Here is a 15,703-nt window from a genome sequence, read left to right as displayed (position 1 = left end):
TCTATTCAGTAAATTAAAGCTGGGATCTTCCTCTTGTGTTCAGTTTGTCTCTTGCCATTCTGAAGAAGAGTTGCATTGGAGTCAGTGTTAAATCTCTTTCTTTCTCCACAGATGCTGCTCGACCTGCTGAGTTTCTCCAGCATTTTGATAAAGTCACCACTCGGCAGCAAAATAATGTGATCCAGAGTCTCTGCAGCTTTATGTACATTTGAAATGATACCCCTCAACAGAAAGGCCAAGCAGATTTTATTAGCTTTATCAGTTAAAGGGAAAGTCATTGTCCTTTTTATTTTTGAAATTTGCATCTTTATTGCAATTGTTTTTAACTTGCATGAATTCGTAAGGCTACTTAAAACCTAGAATTGTCCTTATTTTTTTTCTTTTTTATTTCCTGCATTTAATGAAACATTTGAGTCAAGACTTTTTTTTTTGCTGAGACAGAATCATGTGTAACTTTATAAAATTTGTTTTCCTTCCGATAATTTTCTTGAAGCCAGTACAGCAGGCACCTGCTCAGAGAGCTGCACCACAAACGTGGCCCAAGACTTCAGCTTCACGAGCTCCACCAGCAGCCCCCGCTAACACTGGGAATCCAGCAACAAAACAACTCCCCAGCAAAGGTAACAGTTGGTGAATAGCCAAATCCAAAGCTTAAAACACACACTGCAAACCAGTTTAAGCTAGTTTATCAGGCGCACTCATTTTAGTGACTGTTAACAGCCCACATTTTAGACGCCATTCCTGGAATGGTGAAGAGAAGAGAAAATAACATCAGTGTCTTGTGGGTATTACTTGAGAGACTGTCAGTCCCTTGGTACGTTGCCTAAATGTCCACTCTTCACTCGTGAACAGTTTTATGATCAGCCAGTTTGAACGTTTTCTATGTCACACCTCTAGAATAGGTGGGGCATGAACTCAAGGCTGTCTGTCTCTGGCCGGCGCACTATGCTATGCCACAAAAGATCCTCTTATTGTTCACCTGTAAACAGTCAAATAGTCTGCCAACATTTAATTAAGGAAGGCATCTCACTCACGTTTGATCCAGATATCAGCATGCACTTTCCAACAGAGACCTTATGGCTAGGGTTACGTTCAAAAAACCTCTGTTTTTTTTCTCCCCCTTCCGCACTTCTCTATTACCCCAGGTATACGGAGGACAAGTTGCAAGACTCATCTGTCACTTAGGATTGCTTTAATGGAACCAAGCACAGACTGGAGGTTGAATTCTGCAGCTTATTGTTTCTGTGATCAGTGTGGCATAAGGTTTTGACTCTAGTTGCAGCCCATTTGGAAGACCTCAAATTTGTTTGGGCTAAACCCTTTTATCTTGTTGCAGGTCACCACCTGCCACTGTACCACAGCCCCCCCCCCCCCCCCCCCCCCCCACCCCGCCACCTCATTCTTGACCTGTAATTGTTGAAAGCCTGAAACTCATTCATCTCTTCTTTCCACCATGCAGCCCAACAGCAGCTGGAATTCTTGCAGAACAGGAAGAAACAATTCATGAAGGCAGCACTCCGTACAAAGCAGAAGAATGACATGGAAGGAGCAAAACTGTATCTTCGGCAGGCAAAAGGGTTAGATCCCATGATCGAGGCTGCCAAGGGTGGGCTTCCCGTAGATATTACCAAGGTAAAAGAACTAGCTTTGTGAGTTGACTAAGCACCCTAAATATAACTGCACAGTTTGTTTTTTGTTGGAAGGAATACTTCATATCACACTGACATAACCACAAGATGTCCTCAAATATTCTCTGGCCAATGAAACACTTTTGTTTGTGTAGTCATCATTGTTGTAAAGCAGGAAATGCCTGACCTGATTTGCACGCAACAAATTTTCTCTCTAACAGCAATTCACTTTTTTTAATGTGTTGATTACGGGGAAAAATGGCGCCATCTTCCCTTTTTATTTTGAAATCATGCCATTGAATCTTTTTATGCTACCTGAAAGAACAAGGGGGCCTTGATTGAATGTCTCGTCTGAAAGACAGCACTTCCAACAAGGTCGTGCTCCTCAAGGTGCTGTGCAGGGTATCGGTCTGGACTATGCCCAGCTTTCTCGAGTGGGTTCTGAGCCCTGGCAGTCTGACTCCGAGGGGAGGGTTTGACTCACTGACCCACGGCTGATGTCGCCTTGACAGAGCTGCATTCTGACCAAACAGTGTCGAACTCCATATCATCTTTGCAGCAAATACTATGACCTTGGTTTGATCAGATAATAAACATGCTGTTCCACTGAATCGTCTCTTTAAAACAATTATTCCTGGTACGTTCTCAAGCATGAAGCAGTGGAAAAGAATTTTAAAAGAAAACTGATACTTGCTGAAATGCAAATGATATTAGTGTGTTATTCTCAAGAATGAACCAACAATGTAACTTGATGTCTTGCACTGTCATTGTAGACTACTTTGGAAGTGGAATTCAGGTGCTCTTGATTTTCAGAAGATTTTTCACTTGCTGTGCAGTAACTAATTAAGTTTTGTTTCCTCCTGCCAAAGTACAATTCCAACAAATGGATTTGCCCTTCAGTACCCTATTCGAATTGTCATTGAGTCTTAACAGTTCAACAAAAACAACTTGTTGTTCTGGAGCACCTATAAACATGCAACAAATTACAAAACACTTGATTTAAAAAAAGGGAGAGGCATGAAAAGCAAATAAGAATGATAACTTTATGTGGAAATCTGGCCAATGTGTCAGGTCTTTGACAAGTTTGAAACTTGGAGAGGAGGAGTAATGGTTTAGGAAGAGTGGAAAAAGGCTTTGCACGCAGCATTCTTCTCAACGTTTATCTCTGTCAACATCACTAAAAATTACTGTTCATTAGCCCATTGGTGGACCTCGCTAAGCGCAAATCAGCCACTCTGTTTCCTGTAAGCAAAACCCTTCAGTGTTACTGAATTTACTGTCATTCTCATTGGTATCTTCAGGGTAGTGAAACCCACTGCATAAATGCAATTCATCCAGAACAAAATACTGTGGGTATTGGAGGTCTGAAATAAAAATCACAGCAAGTGCTGGAGAAACTCTGGTTAACTCTGTTTGTCTCTCTTGCACAGATGCTGCCAGACCTGATTCTTTTCTAGCCCTCTTGTTTACTTTACATAAACGTAGTTGTTTTCCTTCGTTTCTACTGGGAGTGATATGGGATGGGTGTGGGAAATGTTGCGGGGGTGGAAGCATGCAGCTTTGACAATAGGATGTACCTGAGCCCTGGGTTGAACAGAACTGCAAAATATACAGAACCTGGTTTGGGTTGAGTGAGCCCAGGGTCTGAGACGAGGCCTGAGTTTCATGGGGTGGGTAGCTGAAAGAAATAAGTAATCTTTCTGATAGTCAGTTGTAAAAAATTTGGATTGGATATCTAGACAGGGAGTCCGATCGTACAAGAGGTTGACAGGATGATGAATAAATAAAGCTCAGTCTCTTTGGTGCACTTAGAGAAAAGGATCCTCTGTTTGTGGGTGATGCCAGTTGGAGATAATATCAATGTGACAAAGAGAAGGGGCCAAAGGGAATATCCCTGAGGAACTCCAGAAGCATACTGGTATGTAGAGGGGCAGTGAGAAGGCATTGTTGTGTGGCTGCTGCCTTCGAATGGAACCACACTGGGGAAATCGCAAAACACTGAGCAACGCACAGAGAAAACAAGGAGGGCAGAGGAACAATGGAGAACAGTCACAAAAGATGCTGTTTCTGATTTGGCCAGGGTGGAATTTTTGTTGAGAAGAGTGTGCGATGAACTGAAATTAATCAGACAGGATGTTTTATTGAATTGGGTGTGGAGCCAGGCAGGTGATGACATGTTGAGAAATTTGCGATCGACAGAGAGGACAAGCAATTCAAGGATTTACCTTTATAAAGGAGTTATGTAGCATATAAGTAGGCCATTCAGTGTGAAGGTTTCACGTCCAAACTCTCTCATCCACGTACATTGACAGAATGAATCACTGGGACATTCAATGCACAGCCACTCTGGCTTTGGTTTATAAATTCAAAAACTTAAAATTCTGTGCTTTTAGGCAGCACCTCATGGAGTTGAGACCAAGGAAGTGTTGAGCAAGTTGGTTAGCTCGTCGAATGTTTCTAGTGGCAGCCAGACCTCATAAATGCATCTACAAACAATGGCCATGCCCACATTGTGATAGGGAGAGTAGGTGGTGATTCATAGTGCCAGACTGGCACACATGCGAACTGCACCTGTTAGTGTGATGGCAAAGTAAATGACTCAGGACTCGCATTAAATTACTAGGTGCCTGCGCCCCCTGAAAATGAGGAAGACTTTGTACTGGTGCAGAATCGAGGAGTGCACATACCTCAGAAAACTGCACAGCAATACCATCAACTAATGGAGGTGCTGAAACAGCAATATGAGGTAAATCTGTACATTGTTAGTAATATAGAGCTGGAGGAAAAGCTGTGTTCAGCATTTCCACTTGTTATAAAACATGGTAATCATAAAGGAAGTAACTTGTATTATTTAAGTAATTCTAAGTGACTTTGTGAACAAGGTTTCTGACATTATGAAGTTCACTTGACACTCATTTTTATTCCTCTAAATTTAAGAGCTGTTATTCTTCCCAATATTCTGGACTTTGTTCCCTGTTAGATTAGTTATATTAACTATCAGTTCCTAGGAAACAAAGATTAAACTGCAAAGTCAACAAAACTCTAATATTTTGGAGAAGTTTAATTTTTGAGGTAGGTGATCAACCATGATTTTGAATGGTGGATCCAGCTTGAGGGGCTGAATGGTCTATTGCTGCTCTTATAGTTCTCATTATGCCACTGCCTGGGATGGGGAAATGCAGCCATTCATGTTGCAGTCACTTCAGTCTCCAATTTTTTTTTTGTAAATTTGAAATGTTCAGAATTAATTTCAAGGGATTCTAATCCTTTACAAAGAAAGATTAAAGATTAGAGTGTTACTCGCTCTAGAATTTAGGCAATTAAGGGATTTTCTGATTGGAAGCTTGCAAGATATCAAGGGGGTCAGAGAAAGGTGAACTCCTCCAGGACAGTAATTGATGCTGCTGCTTACCCTGAGGAAAGACCAGCCTGTTTCTGATCTCCAGGAGTTACTGCTGGGCAGCAGTTTGAGAGACAGTACTGAGAGACAGAAGCTAGAACTATGCTTCTCCACATCCCGCACTCCCATGATTCAATAATTTGGCAATGGTCATGTGAATACATGGTAGGACCAAATTACTGCAGATGTTGGAATCTGTACTGAAGAGGCAGTGCTGGAAATCACAGTGGGTCAGGCAGCATCCATGGAGAGAGAGCATTGCACGCAGTTCTGGTCTCCTTGCAATTGGAAGAATGTTGTAAAAGGGTTCTGAAAAGATTTACAAGGATGTTGCCAGGGTTGAAGGATTTGAGCTATAGGGAGAGGCTGAATAGGCTGGGGCTGTTTTCCCTGGAGTGTCAGAGGCTGACAGGTGACCTTATAGAGGTTTATAAAATCATGAGGGGCTTGGATAGCGTAAATAGACAAGGACTTTTCCTTGGGGTGGTGGAGTCCAGAATGAGAGGGTTAAGGGTGAAAGGGGAAAGATATAAAAGGGACCTAAGAGGCTCCTTTTTCTTAGAGGGAGGTACGTGTATGGAATGACCTGCCAGAGGAACTGGTGGAGGCTGGTACAATTACAACATTTAAAAGGGCATATGAATAGGAAGGGTTTAGAGGGATATGGGCCAAATGCTGGCAAATGGGACTAGATCAGGTCGACATGGGTGAGTTGGACTGAAGGGTCTGTTTCTATGCTGTACGTCTCTATGATTCTAAACTTTGAAGAGTCTCTCCATGTTAGCTTGCTCTCTATCCATGGATGCTGCCTGACCCGCTGTGATCTCCAGCGTGTTTTGTTTTCAGTCTGAATACCTGGGTCAGGAAATAGAGGTTACCAGAAATGAGTGGGACCAGAGTCTGTGGAAAGATTTTGAGGCGTGGGAAGGAGAGGGATCAAAATAAAAAGCATGCCTATTCAAAACTGACCGAATCACCTTGTTGCTCTGAGGCAGAAAAGCTAGTGACCAGACTGTGTGCCTCATGCTATTATTAGGTAATGTTTAGTAGAAGTGGTGGATGTGACGAATAATTGTGGGGGAGATGTGGTAAGAAACTATAAATCTTCATGTTTATATTTGTTATCGGGTTAGTAAACGTTAACTGCATTTAAGTTAAACATTTGAACAAACTGTAACTCAATTAGAAGCGTTGGAGCTAACTTCTTTGTTAGATGGATGTCGTCAGATCAGTTTCCAAGATCTTATCCTACAACCATGCAGCAAGGTACGTGAGGAGAGTATGTCAAGTCACACTATCTCAAATGAAGAGAGTTCTATTCTAATTTATTGAAATACTTCATTGCTTATTTGGAGCCAATTCAGACATTACCCTCTGTGCTACAGAAACTTTGTGCCTCTTTCAGTAATATCGTCTGTTACAGTTACATTCACTGTAATTACAATTAGATAGGTATTTACTGAAGATGAAAGTAATCTGAGAAAAGCTGTTTTGATTACTTGCCTACTAATGGTCTTGTATTTTCTGTCTTTTCTTAGATGTGTATGGAGTACTCAAAGCAATACACACATCTTGGAAGTGTATCAGAGACCACCAAGTGAGTACTGATTTAAATCCTTGACAATGGATTGCAAAGTAGAAAATCTTCAGCCATCTAGAGTGAGATGAAAAAACATTACTTAATATGGCAGTTCCAATGGAACCATGAACAATGAGCACAAGTCTTTTTCTAAGAATCTTCTGGTACCTGACGCTGTGTGCCCTATTCCATCCTTGCCTAGTAATGGTGAAACAAGACATCAATCTTCTGTCAGGTGAACTGCTGTTGGACTGAGTCGGGAAACGTAATCCCGTCTGCCCGAAAGCAGTGAGAATTGCTGTGTCTTACACTGTCGCCTTAGATAAGATGATGGATTTGCCAAGAATTAAGAAATCTTAACAAACGAGATCAGTTTATTTTTATATTTAACAACATATTATTGTCCGCTTTTGACTCCCTGCCTTTTAATTTCCCAGTTTGTTACTGCAGTATTCTCACATTTTCAACATGGCAACTTAGAATTTCTAACAAATGAGAAATTAGTTCCTGGATGCAGTGCACTTTAATTGTAGAATTTGTGATTTCACGCTTGATTTGTGGAATTGAATGTTTCTGGTTTTCAGAAGCAGTCCTGATTGGATCCGTTAATATTGTTCACCTAAATTTCACAGGTCATTTTGAATGTGAAAGTATTGGAAACGAATTAAGTTAACCAAGAAGCCTTGGGTCTTTTGATTATTTATTGCAAGGTTAGGCAGTCTTGATGAATTACTTTGTTTTCATTGCTGTAATTCCAAACTGTCGCACTTTTATTTTACATTTTGTCAAAAGTTGTCCACGGTTGCTCGGTTTTTCTTTCTAAAGATTCTGCCCCTTTGCTGTGATCAGTGTTGGGGCTGAAATGCTATTGCTTCGAAGCCTCAGAAGACAAGCAGAGGCAAATTGAAACTTTACTGATTCAGTAACTTGGAAGTTGTATAAGAGTGGGTCATGGTTCCTTTTGGCAAGTGAGCGATAAGCAACATGTTTATGACACCGATTTAATTCTTTTGTAATCATTTTGTGTTGTGTGTGTGTGTGTGCTTATGTTTTAAGATTTGAGAAAATGGCAGAAGATTGCAAAAAGAACATTGAGGTTCTGAAGCAGGCGCATGCCCAAGGCTATCCTCTACCGAAGTGTCATCAGGAGGAGAGAACCTTTCAAGTAGTAAAGTGAGTAGAAGCTATAGAGATTTTAGGTCAACTATAGCAGGCATTTCAGTCCTGTTTTTATACAAAGTTTTAAAACCTTTATAGGACAACTTTGAGTGGTATTTCCTTGCAGCACTTAACAGCTTCATAAAATTACATTATCTGAGTGATGGTGGCTTAACCATTCGAAACGAAGTTAAGCAGATGCATCGTACTTCGGGACTTGGGTAAATAATGTGACTCCACCTGACATCGGTGCAGACAGCAGAGAGTTTGTATTTTGAATGTGCTGTCAAGCAACTGTTTTTGTGGGTTTAGGAGGATGCTAAACATCAGCCAACACTACATGAAGAAGAGCAATTCTCCTGGTACCCTGACCGATGTTCCTGTCTTATTTATCCCATTGCTGCTTTTCCTGAATTTGCTTTCCAACAGTGACTCCAATTTATTTGAATGGCTTGAATTGTTTGTCAGCTATTTGATCAAGTGATGTATCGTTTTTTTTCCTTTTAATTCCTTTAAATTTAGCCACCACCTCCTTCACAGTGCAATGTAGTCTTTGTAAGGAGGATATAGTTACATATTTGTATAGTAGTAGCATTATGCTTGAACTCAGAATGCAGGATCTGGGGATTCGGGTCAGCTGTGTATTTAAAACCTTTTCATTGAAGAACACAAGTGTGACGTTAGAAATACTGATGTTTGCTGTTCAGTTACAGTAAAATATAAATTTAATGTTTTTAATCTATAAATTAACTATTAATGAAGCAAGAAAACTCAGTTACTATGCTGAAGTATTTCATTTTCTTGATTGCAGCAGTTGTTAGTTGGCATTTATTCTTTGTACGCAACCACATTAAAACGATTGAGCAATTCAACCTGGTTTCTTTTTGGTTTTACTAATTTGAGGTGGGAATGACACCTTGTGATTATTCTCCTATTATTCCCAATCATCGGAGTCATGGAACCTTTAGTATCCACCCGAACTTCTGGAAGAGACAGACAGTGTATCAGTTTACCACTTCTTTTCCAGCGGCAGCGTGACTGCAGCGGAATGCCCAAATTGTACAGTCGGTTCTTAATGTGGCGAATAACTGATGCACCAATACAATTTAAAATTGATATTTGCTTTATTTCAGGATTTTTCCCCAGCTCTCAAACAGTGACATGGTCCTTTACATTGTCAAAGGAATCAACCTGCCTGCTCCTTCAGGTAATGAAATGTGCTGTGAAATTTCCAATCCGGTTACCTGCTCTAGCTGTAGAGAGGCTTTTACTGGGGTATGAGAGAAAGACGTGTCACCACATGCAGCAACAGCTTGCTGTAACTGTTAGTCTGACAGGGAGCCAGCCCACCCGCAGCAGAGTTTGTTTCCTATTATATAGATGCTTGTCTTACTCGGTCCAGTGCCAACTGTTTTCTACTCCCACTCTCCCTCCCTCGACCTTCCTTCCAGCTCAGTTTGCTTCCAAACAAGGCTGTTTGTCGAGCTTTTAAGAGCTTCTTGTCTGAATAATACAATACACGCAATCCCAAGCAGACTTACTGCAGTTTGCGAAATGTGTTTTGCATAAATTCGTCTGTATGTTGCATTAGCAGAGAATGATGCTCACTTTCACACACCATTTTCCTTCAAGCATTGTGTTGTGAACAGCCAGTCTTTCTTGTGTGTACCACTATTTCTTAACAGACTTGGGTATGAGCTCCCTAATTTTTAAAAAAAATTTGTCCTCTGTTGCTGAATCTAATCTGTATAAATAACAATACATAAATATTCTGTTCAGGTGTCGCACCGAATGATCTTGATGCCTTTGTCAAGTTTGAATTTGCCTTCCCAAACTCAGTAAGTATCTTGTATTGCAACAGTTTGTTGGTTTAGCTGGTTATGAATTTGAATGAAGGGCCATGTCCCATGAAGATATGTATTATTTGGATTGAAAAGCATACGTAATCAGACAAGATAAATCTGCACCCGTTGACAAGGCAGTTTTGCTCTAAGAGACTGCTTTATTTTCGTGAAAAGAAGGATCAAGAGTGGCAATTTCTTTGTTTTTTAGTCCCTAGAAAAGTTAGTTGATAAGAGGCGTATTATTCAGTTTTTTTAAAAAAAACGTTGTGAGGACCATTACATAAAGTGTCCCAAAGTCTTAATATCACTGATGTAGTCATAGAGATGTCCAAAATGGAAACAGACCCTGACGTACAATGCTGACCAGATGTCCTAAATAAATGTCGTCCCATTTGCCAGCATTTGACCTATATCCCTCCAAACCCTTCCTATTCATATACCCATCCAGATGCCTTTTAAATGTTGTAACTGTATCAGCCTCCACCACTTCCTCTGGCAGCTCATTCTATACACGTACCACCCTCTACGTGGAAAGGTTGCCCCTTAGGTCTCTCTTATATCTTTCCCCTCGCACCCTAAATCTATGCCCTCTAATTTTAGACTCCCCTACCTGAGGCGAAGACCTTGACTATTCACGTTATCCATGTCCCTCATTTTATAAACTTCAATCAGATCACCCCTCAGCCTCTGATGCTCTGGAGAAAATAGCCCCAGCCCATTCAGCCTCTTCCTATAGCTACAAGGTTTGTGGCTTGGCATATTAGGAACTGTTGGCCATGTGCTTCTGACGACTATATCAGAGAGCTCTACATTAGGGAGAGAGAAGAGGAGTGAATGTGAACAAACCCCAATAGGGAACACCCATGGGAGGAATGGAGAGCATGTTGGAAGATAGAGAAGTGACACAGACCCCTGTACTCAATGACCTACAATAATAATGTCTGGCAAAGCCTCCATTTAAAACTTCTCATCCTTCTCTTTTTTTTGAAACTTTACTCGGCCTGTTCATTCCCCTATTGCTGCAGCCTTTTACAACACTACCATCCTGTGCGATGTCTGCTCTTCTGCAATTTGAGCCTCTTGCATGTACCCTCCTTCAGAGGCAATTGAAGACATGGTTGCCAAGGTTTGAAGGAGTGGAATTTTCTCTCGTAACCTCTATATTCATTTTCAGTTATTCTTAAAATCTCTTTTTGACCTATCTCTCGGTCACCTGTCCTGATATCCTCTTACGTAACTTGATTAACAAACTTTTATCTGATTTATGCTTCTGTGAAGTGTCTAGCGATACTTGTACTAGGTTGAAGATACTTTTATAAATACAAGTTGTAATTGTCTGAAATTTAACGCTAATTAAACAAATGTTGTCCTTTTTTTGGATTTTGTCTTACAATTTTAATTCTATAGGCACCCACTAGTCCTTGTGTAAGCAAGTTTATGCCCTTATTTTCTTGAGCTCTGTCTAATGCTGCAGCTTACAATTTGCATTATATTTTATTCAACAGGAGGAGGCACAGAAAGACAAAACCAATGTGATTAAAAACACAAACTGTCCAGGTGGGTACAGCTGGAAAGCTGCCATCTGAATTAGCAAATCTGGCATAAAGCAATAAGTTAATTCCAGCTGTGTGGCTGCTTTACTGTGTATATCATTTGGTCTCCTATTTAAGAAATGATGCAAATGCGTGGAAAGTGACTCTGAGAAGGTTCATACGACTGATGCCTGGGATGTGGTGGTAGGTTATCTAATGAGACGGTTAGATAGGTTGGTTCTACCTTTGCAAGTTAGAGGAGCGAGAGGTGATTTTATTGAAGTGTACAAGGTTCTGAGGGGACTTGCCAGGGTGGATGCTGAAAGCTCTTGTGGAGAAGCTAGAACTGGGAGAGGGGACCTTTTTTTAAAACATGAGCGGTTTAAGGAGGAGATGAGGAATTTTCTTTTTTCTCAGTGGTTATGGGTTTTGGAATGCTTTCCCTAGTAAAGGGTGGAGGCAGGGTCATTGAATATTTTAAGGCTGAAGTAGATTTGACTCCCTTGTTCATTAAAAAGTTGTTATTATCGGGGATAGGTGAGAATGTGGAGTTGAGGTATTGATCCTCATTCGATGATCAAACAGGTTGAAGGTACCAAATGTTCTTTTTCTGCTCCTAATTTGATTGATCAGAATGGACTGAGGTGAGGTCTCAGTCATAACAGTCTTGCCTCTGGGTGAGAACTTTCTGCTCACGCCTCACTATAGAGACTTGAGCACCTAATCCAGCCTGATACTGCAGTGCAGAATTGGGGAAGCACTTTGAATGAGAAGGAAAACCAGGGCCTATGTGCCATGTCAGATGATGCGAAAGAACTAGTGACACCATTCACAAAGGTTCTTCCCCATGTTTCTCAATCACAGATGACCCGGTCATTGTCACCCTGCAGTTTGAGAGATCTTGCTGTGTTGAAATTGGCTGTCCCCTTTTTTTACAATGCAATAGACTACATTTCATGAAGTGGTTCATTGTGTTCTGAAACACCCAGAAGTCATTAAAAGAAATGCTATCTTTTCAACTGGATTGTTGGGGTGTGAGCTGGAGGGAAATTTCAATTACCGCTGCTAGAGGAGAGTGCCAGGCTAGCAGCTGAATTTATTCACTGGGAGTGGAGCTGGGACAGAGCAGGGGTCAGTCAGAGTGACCCACTGGAATTTAGTGGCAGCGGAATTAAGCCAAAGGATGGCAGTCAGAGGGTGTGATGAACAATGGGCGTGAAGATTTTCCATTTCTCTATGAAATGGGCAATTCCTGTTCTCTCTAACAACAATGGGGCATTTCAACCATTTAACACTGCAGTCTGTTTTGAAGAGTGAGTATTTTACTCTCAAATGCTGCTCATTGTGAGAATCCTACTGTAATAATCGCTTTTAATTGTCTACTAGAATATAATGAGCACTTTAAGCTGAACATCAACCGAGGACATCGTGCATTCAAACGAGTGATACAGACCAAAGGAATTAAATTTGAAATACTCCATAAAGGGTATGTGCATGTTTTTAATGTTCTACTTTCGTCGAGAGGTTCTTTAAAGTTGCTTTAACTGTTGGCTGATACAAATCCGAATACTCTGTCAGAGCAAGGTCGTATTTAGAGGGATATGGGCAAAATGCTGGCAAATGGGACTAGGTCAGATTGGAGTGTCTGGTCTGTGTGGACAGAAAGCTCAGTTGATGTGCTGTATAACTGATTTTGATTCCTAAACGATAGTCTCTGGAACTAAATGCTGTTGTCCAATTGACGTTCGATTGAGTCTCTACAAATGAGGTGAATTTTCCACTCATTTTTATGTACCCATTCCCCTTAAAAGAGAATAAAATTGTATAAGATTGTTTTGGTTACTTTTTGTATCGGTCCACTGTAGTTTAGTGATGTGTTCTTAACCCTACCCAGATTTCTTTGCATCTGTACAATTCCTAATCTGTCGCCTTTAAGCACTGGTTCCAGATTTTCTGTCTTAAGTTGAAAGTATATGATTGAGCACATTCCCCCATTGGATTCCCATTTGTCAGATTTGAATACACACTTAATCTATGTCCCTACTCTAATTTCAGCAATCATTTTCCATTTCCATATAACTTAATACTCAACGTTTTAGCATTTGGAAGATAAAATTCCTTTCTTCTTTTAACAGGGGTATTTTCAAGAATGACAAAGTTGTGGGCACAGCTCAGCTTAAGTTGGAAAAACTGGAGTCACAATGTGAGATTCGTGAAATTCTGGAGGTGAGGTTTCAAAACGTAGTGACGAGTGTATATGGACAACATACCAAGACACTCTGTTTCATTCCCAATTACCAGTTAGATACCTGCAGATACGGAAACTGGAGCTTTGGGAGTGGGTGGACATTTTGCTTGAAACTTTTTTTAGGATCCATTTAAACCCCACTAAATCATCTGATAAAATTGTGAACTGTATGTATCTGGGAAGATCGTTAGACAGAATTTTAGGCTTGCTTAGGATTCCTTAACCTCTGGCAATGAAAACACGAGTCAGTGAATTCCAAACACAAAAATGGATAGTTGTTTTATGAATGAATTAATTGGGGTTTAAGAAAGATGGATGCCCCATGATATTTCTACATCCATCAAGAGAACTAAACCCAGTAATTTCGTCACTCAGTGGCCATCATTTTGTATTATTCTCTTTTTAATCATAACTGTAACTATTGACATTACTCTCCCTTAATTTCATTCCTACTGTCTCAGATTCAAGAGCATAACTTTTCCTATTCCCTGCCATGCCTGAGACCAGGATAACATCCTTGGCCTCCTTGATTTGCCTGTCTCTTGACAACATCACTATTATTATGGCAATAGCTTTCACCCTATATAGAAATGGCACCCAGCTCTGTCTGCATCCCCCTCGACTTGACAACTAGCACTGTGCTGGCCGGTTTGTTTAACTGAGATTAGTGTTTGCTGATTGGTGTGAAGCTAATAACTTCAAGTGCAAATATCACTAAAAACTACTGTTAGGTACAAAACAAGGCTAATGGGATATTGGCTGCTACCTTCGGGAGCTGCTAGGCTAAAGGGATAGAAGTGAATTGCTTTTGGAGAGTTAATGCAGACATGATGGGCTGAATGGCCTCCTTCTGTATTGTAGCCATTGTGATTCTACATTGTCATTTTCAATGCTGTTAACCCCTGTCTGAATTACTTTATGTTCAGTTTTGAGCACTGCAACTCTGGTGCTGCAACCCCTTTGAGATTAAATATATTTCTCCCAATGTCTCAAGCTGATACTGGGACCATGAGGATAGGTTAGATAGACCTGACTAGGTATTTCCTTTGAGAATGGAAAATTTAAGAGTGGTGTCCAGGTAATTCTGGGAGAACAGGCATTTTGACAATGCGATTTGGCTGTAACATCGCTGAAGAATTAGGGAGCGGTATTTTCGAGAGCGCTTACCTGTGTTCACTATAATGTGATCCTAGCAGGGATCGGTATACACACTTTGTTCGGTGCATGTGCCAATGTCTACACCGAAGTCTCCGTGCCGTTCGGCTCATACGCGATGTCACCGCCAGTCTGAGTTCTACTGTGCATGTGCAGCTTTCTGGGAGGGGTACTGTACTGTACAGGGAGCAGCTTTCTTACATTTTTTACATGTACTGTGTTTAATTTATTTTTGTTTCGTTAATTAATATGATTTCAATCATCATTCAGGCTGCACTATACTTTGTGCTAGACTTTTGGCTGATTTTGTTTTTGTTTGAGTGATCATGAGAGTTTTTGCTGGTCTGCCCCCAACCCCATAGACCCCATTATTTATATTCAGCAATCTTCTATTAAGAGAGGTTTCACTGGAACGCAACTTTAGCCTTATTGGAGAACTACCTGTACTTAGTTTGGGAGGCTGGGAGTTGGTGGCACTTGTCAAGGTCGGGTTAATTGAAAATTTAAAATATTGAAGTTGATAGATTTTTGAGTGTTGTTGAGAAATGACATTTTGTTTCATCTTGCACTCATTAGAACAATTCACAAGAATACCAAGGTAAAAGGAAAATGAAATTTACACTACATGACAGGAGAATACTAATTGGTTGGCGAGTATATTCTGATTAGTGGAGGTATTGTTTCTAACCACTGCAGTTCTATTCTATTGAGCTCCTATTTGAGTTTTTGAGAAGCGAGGGTATCGATGGATCCACATCAGTAGCAGTTAGATAGAGATAAGGTACATATCAACTGTGATCCAGCTTCATGCTTATTGGATCATCTACTTCAGTTCCTATCAGTTAGTGGATGCACAAGAACTGTCTTTGAGACCTGGCTGGAGCAAACAGGTCACATGGGGATTAGAGAGGATATTGAATTGCAGTTAGACCTTGCCTCCCTTTCACCCAGTGTGTGACTTAGAATGGAGCACTGTGCATTAAACAACATACCAACATTCCAAACTGGCACAGCAATAGTAATTCAAGCAGCTGCTGCTGCCAAGCTACCTTGTCTGTCAGCCAGGCTAGCCTGCGATGGCTCTTCTAATCCTTCCCCTCTGTCCAGCTTTCTCTTCCCACAAGTTCCTGCACACGATCAATGGAATGCACTGTTCAAA

At 40.8% G+C, this 15,703-nt stretch overlaps 1 protein-coding gene across 2 annotated transcripts in view; it reads left to right on the top strand.

Moving 5' to 3' along the window:
• The window catches only part of cc2d1a (coiled-coil and C2 domain containing 1A), an 81,993-nt gene that overhangs the window by 26,199 nt on the left and 40,091 nt on the right, over positions 1-15,703 (top strand). For both annotated transcript variants that reach the window (XM_072564124.1, XM_072564123.1), the window contains 10 exons: positions 494-620; positions 1,460-1,632; positions 4,252-4,374; positions 6,567-6,625; positions 7,664-7,780; positions 8,899-8,972; positions 9,545-9,603; positions 11,115-11,166; positions 12,528-12,627; positions 13,277-13,367. In XM_072564124.1, the coding sequence (XP_072420225.1) occupies positions 494-620; positions 1,460-1,632; positions 4,252-4,374; positions 6,567-6,625; positions 7,664-7,780; positions 8,899-8,972; positions 9,545-9,603; positions 11,115-11,166; positions 12,528-12,627; positions 13,277-13,367 (975 nt within the window). The remainder of the gene's footprint in view (positions 1-493; positions 621-1,459; positions 1,633-4,251; positions 4,375-6,566; positions 6,626-7,663; positions 7,781-8,898; positions 8,973-9,544; positions 9,604-11,114; positions 11,167-12,527; positions 12,628-13,276; positions 13,368-15,703) is intronic.

The sequence above is a fragment of the Chiloscyllium punctatum genome, chromosome 46 (genome assembly GCF_047496795.1).
Source record: "Chiloscyllium punctatum isolate Juve2018m chromosome 46, sChiPun1.3, whole genome shotgun sequence".
NCBI lineage: Eukaryota > Metazoa > Chordata > Chondrichthyes > Orectolobiformes > Hemiscylliidae > Chiloscyllium > Chiloscyllium punctatum.
The sequence above is the reverse complement of the archived record's forward strand: the minus strand, read 5'-3'. Positions and strand labels throughout refer to the sequence as shown.